Consider the following 17,815-nt stretch of genomic DNA (forward strand, 5'->3'; position numbering starts at 1 on the left):
CCATGCTGTTCGTTGGGTCCCAAGGACCCTACTTGGTCTGATTGTTTTTCTCTCCATCTGTTTTATTCATAATGTCTATGATTTTTAGTTGTATTTGGTTGGGAAGAATAGGAAAAAAATGTACCTACTCCATCTTACCAGAAGTAGAAGTCTCCACATCTTTTATTTAAGCCAGTCTAAATGACCTTCTGTTTCTTATAAACAAAATGTTGTTAATTAGAATATATAAAGAGTTTAAATTTAATTTTAAGGCAGTGAGGAGCCAACGAAAGTTTTAAAGCAAAATAGGATAACCAAACTAAAAGTGATATTTCAATACAGTACTTAATATTCCCACCATAGTAGATTCAATGAAGGCAATGCTGCAAGAACTAGCTGGAAGGAGGCCTCAGAGGGTTTCTGTGAACAAGGGAAAGAGCCCTTACCTGGCTAGTGATGTTTATTTCTTTCTGAACAGACTCCGAGAACTTGGTTGTTTTGGAAGAGCCAACCTTGTAAAAGTTCTCACTTTCCCGGGATCTTGCACGCCTAATATGGCTGGTTCTGACAAAAGAAGCAAGAGTAAGTACACCCTTACAATGGGGTGGTGATATTAGACACCACCTGTCGGTCTGCTTGCAAGGTACCTTGTCCTAGGAATGGGGCACGACCCTTCTTTGCCCAAGAGGACCCGGGGTAGCATAGTCAGCATTCATCATTAGCCAAACTCATTCAACAATTGTGAGAAAATGATGCAGTAATTGTATGGATTGAGTGGTTCATAAGGACACTGAACATTACTGCAAGAGAATAATAATTTTTAAATGTTTACTTGAGTTCATTGGAACGCAGTGTGTAGAAATTATTTGTAGACATCAAATCTTTTACCTGATCTCACTTAAAAAATGAAATGGCAAATGGATTAAATTCTGTCCCTTTTCTTAACATTTGTAGTCATGGTATTTCTGAGACTTAGTTTAAGCAATAGCACAAACACAGGTTTCGGGTAACTGTCCACTTCACTTGAAGCTAGTTTGCCCAATAATTAGTTTGCCTAGTGGTTAGTTCCCCTAAAATAGTCAAATGTATTTGAGGTGCAATCTTAAGCTTTTGAGAGATTTATATATTTGAGCATTCACTTGCTTAATGACCAGAACCACTTAAGTTCTATACTCTTTTGAGTGTTTTGCGTGAATTTGTGTATGCTAAAATGAAAAATAAATTTAAAACAATTTAAAGTAAGACACAAATATATTACCTATAAATAAACATTATTAAGTTACTATAAAATAAGTAAAAATTATATTGAAATTAAATTTGGAAACAAGAGACTTCAGACAGTTTAACCAAAAATCTCTTAATACATTGAAACTTTGCAAAAATGAAAGAGGATATCCATAAAAATATAAAACAATTATAAATGATGTAAAGCTGTTTTATCAGATTTAAAACAATTTATTAGAAAGTCAATTTAAAATTAATTAATAAAACACATTTAATTAATTAAAAGTCAATTAATTAGATAGTATGTGAAATCTGGAGTCAGAGATGTGGGTTCAGAACTGTGATCTACTGGTGATTTCTTGCATAACCTTGGATGAGTCATTTCTTCATGACCTCATCCACAATACAACAGAAAATTTGGTGAATTTAGATAAAACATATGGAAACTCTTTGTACAATATAAAGCACTAGTTAACCAGGGAACAGTGTGAGTTAAACAAATACTTGTCTTACACTTTCTTTTGATGAATGGAGCTCACCCCCGTCATCCTATAAAGGCCAAACCTGAAGTCAAGAACACCTTGATTTTCTATGGCGAAGGTGGTGCTCTTACGAGTGCCGCAGATCAAAGCCCCCAAGTTGATGACGGAGGAGGGGGTGATGCTGTACTTAGAGAACACTGCATTCACAGAAAACTTAATGGGGATGCTGGCGATGATTTCACCTCCTTCGGCGATATTGGGCTCAATGATCTAGAAAGGCAAGGATTGGGAAGACGTCAGCACCGACACAGCTCCAGAATTCCGATGGCTGCCTAATGCATCCCGTTTCCATCATCGACATGAAGCTAAGTTCATTTCATTCTCTTTGTATTACTGCATCAACAATATTAGCAAATACTAACATACAATGTACTGTGTACTAGTCATGGACCAACACAGACCAGCAAACTTTTGACCTTTTTCATCTCATGGCACACATAAACTAATTACTAAAATTCTGCAGCACACCAAAAATATCTTTTGCTGATTTCTCAAAAATTAAGTATAATTTTGATTTATCCATGCCAAATGGCTATTGTGTTGGCTATTGTCATTTTTTAATTTGATAATCTAAGGGAAAAGAGGCCAGTTTCTCTGACTAAATAGTCAGTTGCTGCATGTTCTAAAAATTCTCATGGCACACCAGTATGCCGTGGCACACCAATTGAAAGTCGCTAACATAGACCAACTTTGCCTTCTGTGTTCACTGCTGCATTCTTCCTTTGCACTTGATGACTGAGTTCAGTTTCCTTGTCTCAGGTGCTCACCAAAGACCAGGGTCCACATGTCCCTTCTGGCACTCTCAGTTTCTGGTGACTTTGTATACCTCCCACCTGACCTTCCTGTGTCTGCCTGCTGGGGACCAAACCCTGGTACATCATCTCTGCTTGCCACCTAGGCCAACCTCTCCTTCTCCCGTTGGAGTGTGAGTTTGACCATGGACTCTTGTTCTTCTTCGCTTTAATGATTCTTCAATTTATTGATTTGGGGTGGGGGAGACAGAGAGAGAGAGAATTTGCTATTTCACTTATTTATGCATTTACTGGTTGGTGCTTACATGTGCCCTGACTGGGGATTGAACCCACAATCTTGGCGTGTCAGGATGACTCTCTAGCCAACTGAGCTACCCGGCTAAGGCCCATGAACTCTTCTTTTCAATGAGTCCTATGATCCTGCCACTGAATCCTCCCTTTGAGCTCTTACCTGACAGCGCAGGATTGGCTGGTGCTCTATCTTCACTTCCTTTTTTGAATGAAAGAACACCTGGACATTTGTGGGCTTTTCTGTTGGGGCCAGTGAGCCCTTCTTGGGTTGGAATAAAATCATAGAATTTATATTGGTCACAGGAATCCCTACGGAGTCCACAGAGAAGCTGAAAGACAAGAATAAATGTCAGTATAAATTATTATCCAGGGAATCCAAGATACCAGAGAGGAGACTTTCGACTGTTAAGTGCCACGTCTCTGGCCCTGTTTACTCTGCCTAGCAGTGTTCACTGTGCATCACACTGTGTGACCACCCCTTCTTAGACAGGATTGACTGGGCCAGGGACTGACCGGTCTTGAGGCAAAGATAGCCATCTCTAGCCCATGGTCAAGTGGTGCCCTTGAAGGAGATCTCTGTCCAACAGGGACACTTGATGTTGGATAAGGATCGACAACATTAATTCACCTCCTTCCCTCCCGCCTTTCTCTGAGACTGAATGCAGCACACACAGAACAACAGTGATGCAGAGACGGGGATCTAAGGAAGGAGAGAAAGCAGGCACAGAGGCCATGCAACAGAGGCACTTGGAAAGGGTGGTCGTGGCCCAGCAGGGGTGAGGTGAGATACCACAGGGATACGCAGACTCACGAAAATGGCAGGGGCACAGGAGAAGGAGCAAGGAATTCAAGTTGAGGTGGGACACCTGGAGTTGCTGTGGGGACCCAAGTGTCATCCCCAAGCCCCAGGAGACCCAGTCACTCTACGGCTGCATGTAAAGGTGCCTGCACTTTCTCACCTCCCTGCACAAACCGCTGATCACTTGCTCCAACCCGAGGGTGACTCTGTTCCCTGCAACCTGAAGGGGCAGAGCTGACAAACACCCTGACATAATCTGAAACAACACTCACAGACAGGTGCAGTTACATTCGGTGTTTATTCCTAAGTGCCAGTGGCTTTCTTCTAGGTTTGTTACGCTTTTATCTGTATTTATTTCACTACACCATCCTAACTAACGGTATTATCTCTAATTTTAGCATTCTCTGAGCTGAAAGAACACTATTATCGTGAATACTCTGAATTTCTTCCAAGTCTGCGAGGGGATGTCCCTTGATCAACTGTGAATTCTTCTGGGGGAAGTTACGATCTTTCACAGGGACAGACTGGCCATGGGTGCTAGCACTGCCACTGAAGGTTGTGACACCACCTGAGTGACCTCCTTCCTCTCTCCACCCAGCACCGCCCTTTCCTCTCTGAGGAAACTCCCTTATTAGTGTTTCACTTTTAATCACAAGAGATGAGCATGAGCTGGACCTCTATGCCCCCAGGCTGCCATTTAGAATGTATAATGCAGTTGGTCCTTAAAGTTAAAGAAGAAAACTGGAACATCTCTTCTTCACATGAAATCTTATGTAGAATGCCAACTTATGAACCAGAGAAGCTGAAAGGAGGGCAGGGCAGCTTGAGGCCACGTCCCCCACATCGTCTCTCCCCCGACCCCAGGACCTCCCCTCACCCCGTGTGTCCTCCTCACAACTTCTCCACCTTGGGCTCTTTCCCCACCCAGACCCAGTGGCTCCGGGGGCACGCAGAGGGCCCGAAAAGGTTTCTACAAAGTCACAGAGTTGAGAACAGTGTGAGAATCTCTACTCTCTTAGCAGCTGGAATTCCGTTCATTGAAACCAGGAGAGGCTAAAAACAGAGATGGTTCTTAGGATTTCCTCAATGTTTTTTTTTTTTTTTAATCTCCCAGACACATTCTTCCCCCCCATGAGTGGACACGGACAAACACATGCCTGATGGTGTCCAGGTTACCTGAACATGATTTCATATTTCCCACGGTTCTTCAGTTGCAGGGACTGCTTCACCTCTTCCAAGACCCTTACAATCCCAAAATCGAGGCCTCCTTCAGCTCCTGCAGAGGCCAGGGGCAGGGGTTGGGAGGGGTGAGTGGGCATGGGAGTGAGAAGCAAGGGAACTTCCTATTGAAGTTCACATGGAAAATCCATGATTACAACCTTAGAGAATTTGTTTTCTGAAAACACTGTGGCTAGAAAAACCTGTTGTTATTCTGTCTTAGCAAACAGCAGACACTGCTCTGGCGCCCAGTTCAATGGGGAAGTCCCTTCTGGCTTCCACCCCAGGACCTAAAATTTTCAGTATTTAAAAAAAAATGTGGACCAAGTGTATACTATGCAGAGTTGGGGTATTACATATGAATTTTTATTGCTTCACTTAGGATTATCTCATAAGTACAGCCACACATAATTAAGAACTCCTCAATGTGATGTTGATGGTTGCAGAATATATCAAGATGTGGCTGTCCCATGGTTCATAATGTTATTTCTACAGTAACAATATTCCATTATCGATAGACATTTAGGCGATTTCCCACCTTCCACTGCTATAAATAATGCTGTAATGAATACCTTGGCACATGACACTGATGATGTCTAGGTGAACATTAGCTCTGGCAGCCTGAGGGTCTTACTGAGAAGGATCTCTCTCAGAGAAAGGAGGGATGAGGGGAAAGGGCAAGTTCAAGGGAGGGATCTAACCTGGGTGACAGGGCAGTGCAGTGCAGTGGGCAGAATACCACCACCCTCGCCAAAGTCAGGCACATGCCAATTCCTGGAACCTGTGAATACGCTAGTTTGCATGGCAGTGGGGAATTAAGGTTATTTACCATCTGACTTTAACACAAGGAGATTATCCTGGGTTCTCTGAATTGCTGAGTATAATCTTAAGGATCCTTAAAATTACAAGAGGGAGGACTTCCGCCAAGATGGAGGTATAGGTGGAAGCACTATGCCTTCTACCACAACCAAGTTAGAATACAACAAAGGTTTGGAGAACAAGGACGCAGCCAAAGAACAGAAAATTGAATTATACGGAAGTCCGACAACAACGAACCTTTCAACTAGGACGGTAAGAGGGGCGGAGCCAGCAGCGGAGAAGGGTCGGGGAGGAAAGATCCCCTGACCCAGGCGCGCAGGCAGCTTGGACTCAGTCAGGGTGTGGGGCAGACTGACCGCCGTCACACATTCGCACACAGTGAGACGGACCACGCAGGCCCCAGTGGGTGAACCCAGTGGCGGAGGGCTGATGGCGGTGGCACATTCAAGTGCAGTGGGACGAAACGCCTGGGTCCCTGGTGACAGTGGCAACTGCAGGCGGCAGACGGAACCAACCGTCATTGCTCCTCTTTGACCCCGCCCCCACGTACAGAGTCACAACCCAGAGACTGAGTTGCCCTGCTCTGGTGAAGACCTAGGACTCCGATCCTGACAGGCAGGAACAATCCAAAAGATGGCTCAAGAAGAACTCAAAGCCCCAGAGCCGATAACTCTAAGCGACCAGGAGATAGCCAGTCTATCAGATGCACAGTTCAAAACACTGTTTATCAGGATGCTCACAGAACTGGTTGATTATAGTCACAAATTAGAGGAACATATGAAGGCTAAACTAATTGAAATGAAGGGAAATGCACAGGAAATCAATAGTGATGGAAAGGAAACTGGGACTCAAATCAATGGAATGGACCAGAAGGAAGAACAAAACATCCAACCAGAAAAGAATGCAGAAATGAGAATTCAAAAAAATGAGGAGAGGCTTAGGAACCTCCTGGACATCTTTAAACGTTCCAACATCTGAATTATAGGGGTACCAGAAGGGGGAAAGAAACAGCCACGAGTGGAAAACTTATTTGAACAAATAATAAAGGAGAACTTCCCCAGTCTGGCAAAGGAAATAGACTTCCAGGAAATCCAGGAAGCTCAGAGAGTCCCAAAGGAGCTGGACCCAAGAAGGAACACACCAAGGCACATCATAATTACACTAGCCAAGATTAAAATGAAGGAGAGAAGCCTAGAAGCAGCAAGAGAGAAGGGGACAGTCACCTACAAAGGAGTACCCATCAGACTGTCAGCGGATTTCTCAAAAGAGACCTTACAGGCAAGAAGGGGCTGGAAAGAAGTATTCCAAGTCATGAAATCCAAAGACCTACAGCCAAGATTGCTTTATCCAGCAAAGCTTTCATTTAGAATGGAAGGACAGATAAAGTGCTTCTCAGATAAGGTCAAGTTCAAGGAGTTCATCATCACCAAGTCCTTATTATATGAAATGCTAAAGGGACTTATATAAGAAAAAGAAGATGAAAAAGATGAACAGTGAAAGGACAGCAAACTCACAGTTATTAACAACCACACCTAAAACAAAAGCAAACCAAGAGGACAGCTAGATCAGGAGTGGAACCATAGAAATGAAGAATACATGGAGGGTTAGCAACAGGGGAGCGGGAGGAGGAGAAGCGGGGAGAAGGCACAGAAAATAGCATAGATGGTAGGTAGAAAATAGATAGTGGGGAGGGCGAGAATAGTGGGGGAAATATAGAATCTAAAGAACTTGAGACACGTGGTTATAATCTAAGGAGGGGAGAATGGTGGAGGAGGGGGTGTGCAGGGTGGAGGGGAATGAAGGGGGGGAATAGAACAACTGTAATGGTATAATCAATAAAATATATATATTAAAAAAATGCAAGAGGGAGACAAAACTGGGAGAACCAGAGAAGGGCTTGACCCAACATCCCGGTTTTGAAGGTGGAGGAAGGGGACATGACCCGGGGAGTGTGGGTGCTTCCAGATGCTGGAAAAGGCAAGTCAGCGGATTCTAGCCCAGAGTTTCCAGGAAGGACTACAGCCCAGCCAACACCTTGATTTTAGTCCAGTCACACCCATTTTTGATTTCTTATCTGCTGAACTGCAAGATGGTAAATTTCTATTGTTTCAAACCACAAAGTTCATGGTGATTTGTTATAGCTGTTCTAGGAAACAAATACAGGCAGGAAGACAGATGCTTGCTCTCAGACAACTGCTCAGAAAAAAGCACTGCAAATTTTACATTTATCACCCCTCCCCCACTGTTGTTTCCAGTTGGAGAAATTGAGATTCGTAGTAATGTTGTTAACACCACTCTGGGGCTTGCGTTATTATTTACTGAAATTCTACCCCCCCCCAAATCCTTCCTTGAGTGTCCAACCTTTTGGTGTCTCTGGGCCACACATTGAATACACAAACACTAAAGAAAACCAGTGGTAAAAAAAAAAGGTTTTAAGCACATTTACAATTTTGTGTTGGGCCGAGGGTTGGTCACCCCTGCGACTTCCCTCTCACGAGAGCTACACTGCACTAAAAGCTGTGACTTCTAAACACCCTCTCTGCGAAGGGGTCCACAGACCTTTGGGGAAGGTGATGTCCAAGGCGATGTCATAGGATTCTGCAAGGACCAGGATGTTTTCAATCTGGACAACGCCCACGAGGTTTTCCGTGTCCAATACCTGTCCGGGGGGAAAGTCTTCAGTAGAAGCAGGGCCCGCCAGGTGCTCAGAGCCTGAACTACACAACACACAGTGTTTCCATGTGGCGTGAGAGGAATATTTTCCAAATGCATTTAACTTTTGTCTTTACTAAGCATTTGGCAGGATTACAGTGTTCTTCATAACACCCTTTGGGGGAAGCTGGGGCAGATCGGCAGTATAAGAATGGGGAAAGAGACTGCATTTTCTGTCTCATCCAGTTCCTGGGTTTCAGTTATTTGCATGGCTGTTGTGACATTGCTGAAGTTTGGGCTGCAAGTATACATTACAGAACAGTGTTCTTTAGAACTTTTAAATAAAATAAACTTGAAAAGTATTCTTCTGAAAGCAGAAATAGAAAACTTGTATATTTTAAATCATCCTTGTTCTACTAATTTTTAAAATGCTTATTTATTGGTTTAATTTTTAGAGAGAGGGGAAGGGAGGAAGAAAGAGGGAGAGAGAAACATTGATGTGAAAGAGAGACATCAGTTGGTTGCTTCTTGTATTCACCCTGACCTGGGACTGAACTGGCAACCCAGGCATGTACCCTGATCGGGAGTTGAACCAGTGACCTTTTGCTTTGTGGGATGATGCTCCCACCAACTGAGCTACACCAGCCAGGGATCTATTAATTTTATAAACCTGAATTATTTTGTACTTTGTTTCTAGTTCAATATATGGGAAAAGGACTTGATTTTTCATGTAAAATAAATGTTTAATGTTTTTCTTTTGGAAATTTCAAATGCTTTATTTACATATAAACATTACTACTATTAAAGTTGAAAGTGTAAAAAAAAGCAAGAACCACATCAAGCCTCCGCTTGCTCACTGTCCCCTCTGTTGTCATCCTCGGTGGTAATTCTTCCCTTACTGTCCTGAGAAACTGGTGTCAGCTGTCAGCTGGACCCGATCATTGATTCCTGAGATTAATGGGGGGAGGGGAGACAATAAAGGGTCTATCTGTCAAGGTGAAGGGCCACTGGGCAGTGGGTATGGTTCTCCTGTGTCTGTCCAGAGACCACCTACCTCTCTCCTGAAGCCTCAAGTTGAATAGCTGAATAGTCACCATTCCCCATTATTTGTGCTCTGGTTGCCAAGAGGAAAACTTGTAAATGTCACCCAACTCAAGTTTTTACTATAGTTTCTCTTTTCTTTCACCAAGCATTTCACCAGTGCCTCATGGAAAAAAACTGAATCAACTTTAGTTTTACCGTGTTTCTTTTGCTGCCCCCCTTCTGACAGAAATGACAAGAAGGGCTAAGAGCAGGAGGGAGAAACAGAAGACCTTGAATTATGAGCTCCAGAATTTAAATACTACTTTTCTACCTACAGATGCCAAATACCCAGAGCATTCTATTTCCTTTGCTTCCCCACTAGTGGTGGCGGTGGTGGAGATACACTTGGTAAGTAAGGAAAACAGGGAGATACACAGATTTTAAAAAGTGAGTTCACCAGACGAGGCATTTCCTCATGTAGATGTTGAAGGAACACAGTCTAGGGGAGAGAAGCCTTAGATGTCTCTGGGGAGCCTGAGGGGAGACCCACTGTGACTGCTTTGGCTGGAACACACAGGGATGCCACTTCAGCTGTTAAAATACAGAAATGTTTCCATGCCAGTTAGGAAACAGCTGTCATGGTAACCCCTCAGAGTATTCCCGTGCTTCCTGTGTCTCCTCACCCCCACCTCGAGAATCCCAGACATCCCACGATCTAGCAGCTGGAGGATGAGGCCTCCACCAGCCTTGTGGCCTGGTCCACCGTGCAGGGATCTGTGACTGTGTGGAGACGGGCATTAGAAATGCTGACAATCAACTCTGAGATCGTACACATTTGTGGACTGATAAATCTATCAGTACATGTTCTCAGTGATTTGAAGGACTGTCATGGGCAGATAATAACAGATATTAGATCCATTGACTATCTCCGAAGGTAGAAACAGGATTAATTTGTACAAATTACAGGAAGGAATTTGAACTCAACCAAAGGAAGAATGAACAGTCAGGTCTGTTTGAAGGAAGATCAGGCTCCTGGAAGTGATGTTAAGGCTTTCATCCCTGGAGGTATTCTGGGGGAAGTTTGCACGAACTTGACTGCTGCAGAACTGACTCAAGCATTGCCACCCCATGACATTTGCTCACTCCTACATCCAACAGACAGATTTACTAAGGCCTTGCACACTCAGGCCTGTGCTAGACCCTGGGGATAGGTTGGACGGTGGCTGAATGGGGGCCTAAAAGGGGAAGTCCACGTCTACATCCTTGACATCTGTGAATGTGACTTTATTTGAAAAAAGAGTGAGTCTTTGCAGATGTAATTAAGTTAAAGATCTCAAGATGAGATCATCCTGGATTATGTGGGTGGGCCCTAAATCCAATGGTAAGTGTCCTTATAAGAGACAGAAAAGGGGAGGACATGCAGAGGAGAGGCTGTGGGAACCTGGAGGCAGAGATTGGAGTGACACAGCCACGCATCCCAGGAACAGCTGGAGCCCCCAGAATGTGGAAGAGCCCAGAAAGGGTTTTGGCCTTCAGATGAAGCATAGCTCTGCAGACCACATTATTTCAGACTTCTGGCCTTCAGAACTGTAAGAAAGGAACTTTCCGTTGTTTTTAAGCCACTCAGTTTGCCCTAGGAAAACAAAACATATTAATGGACAAATCAAAAGAGATCTTGCCCTAACAGAGTTCACATAAGAAAGTAAAGAAAGAGATTGGGGAGCCCTGGCTGGCATGGCTTAGTGGATTGAATGCCAGCCTCTGAACCAAAAGGTTGCTGGTTCGATTCCTGGTCAGGGTACATGCCTGGGCTGTGGGCCAGGTCTGCAGTTGAAGGCACGCGAGAGGCAACTAATTGATGTATCTCTCACACATTGATGCTTTTCTCCCTGTTTTTTCCTCTCCTTTGCCCTCTCTCTAAAAATAAATAAATAAAATCTTTTTTAAAAAGGAAAGAAATGGGATAACATCAGAAAAGGGTAGGTCTTTGAAGGACAGATGACATGGTGAGTCATTGCACAGACAGGAAATTCCCTTGGTGGGATGACGGAAGGAACTTGGTTGAAGTACTGCTGTTTAGTGGACCCTAGAGCAGGAGCCAACTCCCCCCAGAGTCTATGGGAAAGGCTGAGAGACTGTATGACAGGAGCCAGTGGGTGAGAGCCAGGGTGGAGTGAGATGCAGACACAGAGGCAGGCAGGGCTTCCAAAGCAGGTGAGGACCCTCGGCTTTCTTCTCACTGCAGCTGGAAGCCAGCAGAGTGCGTTAGAAAGGAGAATGGCTAACATTTTAATGGTTTCTTTGGACAGTTGGGGGAATGTGAAGAGGAAAACCAGGTAGGAAGCCTCTGCAGTTGCAGAAGTCCAGGTGAGAGACAGGCAGGTGGCCTGGGTGAGGGTGGTGGGGGCAGTGTAGACAGAGAAGTGCATGGGCAGAGACATGCTGGGAGATGGAGTTGACAAGATGTGTTGGAGGATTAAGGTGGAGGAGAGGCCGTCAGGAAAAGGGGGGAATTGAGGGTGATTCTTAGGTATCTGTGGGAGTAGCTGGGTGGAGGGTAACATTTCCTGAGGTAGGAATCTGAGGAATGACTGAGTTTGGGGAGTGAAATCAGGAATCTGATGCTCACCTGGGATAGTAACACCATTCATTCATTCATTCATTCATTCATTCACTTTCTCATTCACTCTGCATTGACTGAGTTCTCTGTTCTTAGAACTAGGGAACCAGCTATAAACGAGACTGCCTTTAGGGAGCTTACAGTGTGTGCAGAGCAATGTATTGTGGGTTGGGGGTTGTCAAATAGGGACTAAATGGGAGTGTGTAACAGGAAGACTTGGCTTAGTGTATGTGTGTGTGTTGGTAGTATGCTTGTGTGTAGTGTGTATAGTGTATATGTTGGTAGTGTGTGTGTTGGTAGTATGTGTGTGTGTAGTGTGTATAGTGTATGGGTTGGTAGCCCATGTGTATGTGTGTCAGGGAACCCAATGCGCACACATATTGACAACCAAGTCTGAAGATGGGTGAAGCCTCACCTCTAACCGAATCGCCTTCTTGATGATGATGGGCTTGGAGGGCTGGAAGTGCAGTTGCAGGCTGTACTCGGCCTTGGCGGGGATGGTGCCCTGCATCAAGGACACAGAGAAGTCCTCGCCCAGGTGCTCCAGGCTGGTGATGCGCCAGGCCACGGGCAGAGCCGTGATGTTCCGGAGGAGGACTACTTTGGTTTCTTTTCTGTAGAGACCAAAAGACATTTTGTTCATTGATTTATTATGGCAGGTCAGAAATTGTCCTTCTGGTTATTTCAGCTATTACTTAGTTCACTAATCTGGATTTATCACAGAATGGGCCTGTTGGTATTAATCAAAGAATGCAGGATCCATATCATAACAATATTCCATCCTGGCATCACCAGAAATAAAAGTTCTTTATTTCGAATCACAGATTCCAGTGAATAAATATTACCGTATTTTTGCCGTGTGCTCCTGTGTGCAGTGCACAGCCACGTTTTTGGTCCAAACTTTCAGGAAAAAAAATCTCTTGTTTTAATTCAATTTTTTATTTATTTATACTTAGATACTTGGTTGTTGTATTATAAAGGAATTTGAGCATTTGTACAAGAAATTTTATGTAACAAATAATTACAAAACACAAGAAAAGATACAAGGTATTTCAGGTACTACCCATGTATCATGTGCATCCTTTCCCCCTCTCAGAATCTGGGGCAAAAAAGTACATATTATAAATGGCAAAATATGGTAAGTTCTGGTTTTGGTCTAGTGTTTTCTGTTTGTACTCTAATTTCTAGACTAAAGATTCTTAACCTTTTAGGGCAGTGGGCTGCTTTGAGAATCTGGGAAAAGCTAGTCCTTCGGAGAGAAAACCAAATATGCACCCACTTTGTCAGCTGACCGTGGGTGGGGGGCCTTGACGCTGCTGGAGTCCAGCCACTGAACCCAAGTGCACTAAGCAGGGCTAGTAACCACCCTGATTTGCACAGGACCAGAAGTTTTCCATAACATAGGACTTAGTAAAGCCCTGAGGAAACCAGGATGAGTTGGTCAGCCTAGAACTAAACATTCTTTAAAGTCCATTCCAGTCCTTGTGTCACCGAGAACCTGACCTGTGCAGCAGAAGCCGATCGAAATGCAATTGCCTGGGCTCCACTTCCAGTTCTGGGCGGACTCCCTGGCAGCTTAATTTGAAGATGGCCGGCTCTGGGTTGTCCTTGATGCAGCAGACAATGCTGTCTTCAAAGACGCCAACTGCAGTAGGGTAGGCCCATACAGTCAGCTCCTAGTGGAAGAGTCAAAACGAAGTGCATTTACACTGAGGATGCCAAGGCCTCGCATTTCCCAAGCAAGCCTTGCCGTGGTGGACTGGTTCCCATGGGGCTGTACCTGCTTTTCACTGGGCTTTAGAATCATGTTCACGGGTTCCAGAAAGTAGGTGTTTGCCTTGATATCATGCTGGAAACAGAAGAACAGCTCCGCGACCATCGGGGAATTGTTCATGATTGTCAGCGTCACCATGTTGCCTGGGAACATGGAGGACTTGTACCTGAAAATGAACAAAAATTAGGCGCAAATTATGGGTGTGCATGTGAGGATTGACTAAGAGCTTAGGAGGAAAAGGAAACTGTGAGGTTCAAGGCAATTCCAAGTGCAGTTACACTGTGGCAGCAGCATGGTGGCTGACAACACAAGCTTTGAAGTTGCAAAGGCTTGCCACGCTGCCCTGCCCCAAACCTTGGCCTCCTCATCTTTAAAATGGGATGATGAACCTCTTAGGATTTCTGTGAACATTAAATGAAATAGTGCATCTAGTCTTCTTAAGACAGCTGCAGGTATCAAATGCCCAATGGATGGTAATGATTATTGCAAAGAATTCTGAGAATTATCAGCTCTATCATGCCCAATGCTTATATCCTCAGAAGGAATGATCATCTGAGTAATTTATTTCACATCTGTCTTAGAGGTGACCTCATTCACTGCCTTCTACACCCACATGGGAAGTTACTTTTCTTCCATGGATTCGTTTGGCATAGTTTGCTGTTACAAGGCTGTTTCCTGCTACCTTAGGGAGAGAGCCACAGAGTCAAGCAGCCTGGGCACTCAAAGCTGCTCAGTTAATGGTACCAAATAAGAAAGGAACCATGGAAAGCACAAGAAATGCTGGTAAAGATGCACATCTTCAGATATCATAGCATCGGTCAGGAAAGTAAGGTGCCGTAGTACCCACTGGTGCTCAGAAACAGTCTGAAGAGTTTTTTGGAGGCTATGCTGGGGGAAGGGAGGAGAGTGCATGGCAGAGACTAAATCAGAGTCAGAGAGACAGAGTGCTCTGTGTGACTGACTGCCAAAGGGGCGGTGGCCTTAGTACCTACACCCGGCACTGTGCTGAAAGTTTCCTGTACGCTTTTCACAAATCTGTGAGGTGGGTGCTACTGTTTTCCCACTTTGCAAATTAGCACGCCATGGCTCAGCAAGGTTTTAAAGAATAAACGCCTTACACCTAGTTGCACTGGTCCTTGTTTCTAGGCCACTGTAATTGTCCTCCTCCTGGACAGTGCTGTCTGGCCCCAAATGCTGGGTAATTTCAGTGCTGTCTTGAACACATGCCTCTCTGAAGGACCACCTTTCATGCGACTCCCACCCTCAGGCTTGTCTGTACCTCGTGTCCATCAATCTGACCCATAACCCTCTTCACCTTCACTTTCTAGTCCGGCAGCACAGAGAACAGATCGGAGGTATTAAGGGAGAGGAGGAAAAAAGATGGCTCATTAGTTCTGCCAGGTAAGCAGAGAAACAAGCCCTCTGTACTTATCACAGTGCATGTGAGATTGAGTGCTGACATGTTCAGTCCTGGGTTCTAGTTTGTGTCTCACCTCCCTGCCTATATAAGAAGTTTGTATGTAACAGAAGAGACTAGGATCACTGAGATTGTGTAATCATCAGCCTCACCCGAGCCTTCAATTTTGCCTGGTAACTTTGACCTATTTTCTCTAAAATTGTTCCTCTCCCACGCTCCATTAAAAGGGTTTCGCACCTTCTCCATTTCTTACCATGTTTAATTCCCCTCCACTTCCCTCACTGTTGGGGGTCTCCTTGCATCATTTACCATGGAGAAAACAGACAGTTGCATGGGAACCTTCTCACGGTTCCAATCAAACCCCTAAACGTACCAGGACCTAAAACTATCTCACCTTTGTCCCTCCTCATATGAGATGATGGTCTCTTTTCCTGGCAAAGGCCAACATCTACACACTTGGCTGTGTTGTCTCAGGGAACTGATGAACCATGCTTTCCCCTTAAACTCCAGTCTCTCCCTGCCTACTTCCCCTTGGCCTCCAAACATTGTAAGAACAACACTGTATGAACAGCCTTCCCTGGACTCCATGTTTCCCTCCCATTTTCAACTCTCCAACTCCCTTCACAGCCAAGGTTTTCCAATGAGCAATCTTCATACCCAGCCTTCATTTTCTCACCTCCTACTGATTCCTCAAGTCTGTTCACCTGGACTACATTCTCAGAATTTCCCCTGAAAGGGCTCTTGCTAAGGCCCCTAGTGACCTCCATGATGTTGGACCCTGTGGACACTGAGGTCCTCATCATCTGTACAGCATTCCACTGTGGTCAGTAGCTGCTGACACCCTTTTCTCGTGGCTCCAGGACAACACCCTTTTCTAGTTTCCACCAATAGCTCTGGCCCTCTTAATCATCTCCTATGCTGGCTTCAATTCTTTTTTTTTTTTCTTTTTAAGATTTTATTTATTCATTTAAGAGAGGGGAAGGGAGGGAGAAAGAAAGGGAGAGAAACATCAGTGTGTGGTTGCCTCTCATGTGCTTCCACCTGGAGACCTGGCCTGCAACCCAGACATGTGCCCTGACTGGGAATTAAACCGGTGACCCTTTGATTCACAGGCTGGCACTTAATCCACTGAGCTACACCAGCCAGGGCCTGGCTTCAACTCTTATAAGTAGTCAAATTCTTCAGGGCTCCATTTGTGGTCCTTCTCTCCTTACTATACCCTCTCTTCTTAGGCAATCTCATCCATGTCCGTGGCTTTTGTTGTCTTGATGACAGGCTCCTCTCCTCTGAGAACCAAAACTTTGTAGCCTATTCCCTGCTTTATGTGGCTACTAGGTATATCTTCCAAGCCTCTCAACTTGACATATTCTAAAGTGAACTCTTGGTGCTATCCTCCCCCCCGCAAAACTTAACCCTCTTCCAGACTTTCCCAAATGGGAAAGTGGCATGCCCACTCATCTGGATGCTTAGTAGAAACTGGGGTACAAGAATCCTGTTCTCGCCCTGGCTGGTGTGGCTCCGTGGGTTGGAGCATCATCCCGTGAACCAATAGGTCACTGGTTTGATTCTGGGTCAGGGCACATGTCTGGGTTGTGGGTTTAGTGCCAGTCAGGGCGTGTGCAGGAGGCAACCAATAGATATTTCTTCCTTGTGTCAATGTTTCTCTCCTTTTCTCTTGCCCTCCCTTCTTCTCTCTCTAAAATCAATAAACATGTCCCTGTATGAGGATTAAAAAAGAAAAAGAGTCCAGTTCTCCTAATTTGTGGTTGGGGGATTGAGGCAACAGTAATAAGAGCTATGTCCACACAGAAACTCTGCTGGTTCCATTCATGAGCCCAACACAGGGGTCTGAAATCTGCTTTGAGATAACAGAGCACTTACTTATCTCTTGATTTTCCACAGAGCAGTGGCCCGAAGTAAAACCTCTCCACGCTCACAACATACTTCTTAAAGACGATCTCATCTGCTTTCATGTCCATCTTCCGGTGGGGGAACACCACTCTGCATAGCAGGGAGGAAGGGGAGAGGAGAAGCTGCCTGAAAGGAAGTTCAGTGCCAACGCCTGAGGTTTAAACAGACCCAACACTCCCTGTTCCGCAAGGCGTACAGGTGCCTGGAGACAGAATGATTCTTATTTTGAAGACCGTTCCTGAGTCTTTATTCCTGCTCCTCCCCCACCCCCCACCCCGACTGAAAATAGTACAGTTTGAACTTGAGATAAAGATGCCACTCTCATTTTTCATAACAAAGGGCTGATGATAGAGCTGAGTCGAATTTCCTGTTCTCGTGTGCCCCACTAGAAAAATTCCCAAGAATCCGTATGGAAAACTAGTTCTGGTAGATATTAACTAGTTTCTGAGTTCCTTATCCAACGTGGCTCCTTAGAATTGCAAAAGAGCTCTTCTCGGTGGAAAAGCACCCGGGGGGACAGTGGTGCTGGTAGCTCAGAAAAGAGCTCACCTGTGGAGATTCACATAGATAGTCATATTGCAGCACAAAGGGTCCTACAGTAAATATAAAATCTGTTTAAGTTTGCTTAATAGTTGAGTAAACAAACTTGCCAAATACAAGCTTTATCTCAGTCTCAGGGTGTCGTGTCATTCCTGTGACTCCGCCAGTGTCTGAGACACTGGAGCCCTGCACAAGGGGACCAGGGAGGCCACCCCAGTTCCATGTTAGCATTATGGACCACCTTGTTCGAAACA

The 17,815-nt window shown here is 44.8% G+C and overlaps 1 protein-coding gene across 1 annotated transcript in view; it reads right to left on the reverse strand.

The window, feature by feature from the left end:
* The window catches only part of HYDIN (HYDIN axonemal central pair apparatus protein), a 306,600-nt gene that overhangs the window by 52,291 nt on the left and 236,494 nt on the right, over positions 1-17,815 (reverse strand). The window contains exons 48-56 of the mRNA XM_037063680.1: positions 16,992-17,111; positions 13,700-13,859; positions 13,423-13,595; positions 12,335-12,533; positions 8,184-8,283; positions 4,764-4,863; positions 2,949-3,117; positions 1,717-1,955; positions 426-543 (exon numbers count right to left, since the gene is read on the reverse strand). Of these exons, the coding sequence (XP_036919575.1) occupies positions 426-543; positions 1,717-1,955; positions 2,949-3,117; positions 4,764-4,863; positions 8,184-8,283; positions 12,335-12,533; positions 13,423-13,595; positions 13,700-13,859; positions 16,992-17,111 (1,378 nt within the window). The remainder of the gene's footprint in view (positions 1-425; positions 544-1,716; positions 1,956-2,948; positions 3,118-4,763; positions 4,864-8,183; positions 8,284-12,334; positions 12,534-13,422; positions 13,596-13,699; positions 13,860-16,991; positions 17,112-17,815) is intronic.

The sequence above is a fragment of the Sturnira hondurensis genome, unplaced genomic scaffold, assembly GCF_014824575.4.
Source record: "Sturnira hondurensis isolate 20B ecotype Veracruz unplaced genomic scaffold, ASM1482457v3 Scaffold0014745, whole genome shotgun sequence".
Taxonomy (NCBI): domain Eukaryota; kingdom Metazoa; phylum Chordata; class Mammalia; order Chiroptera; family Phyllostomidae; genus Sturnira; species Sturnira hondurensis.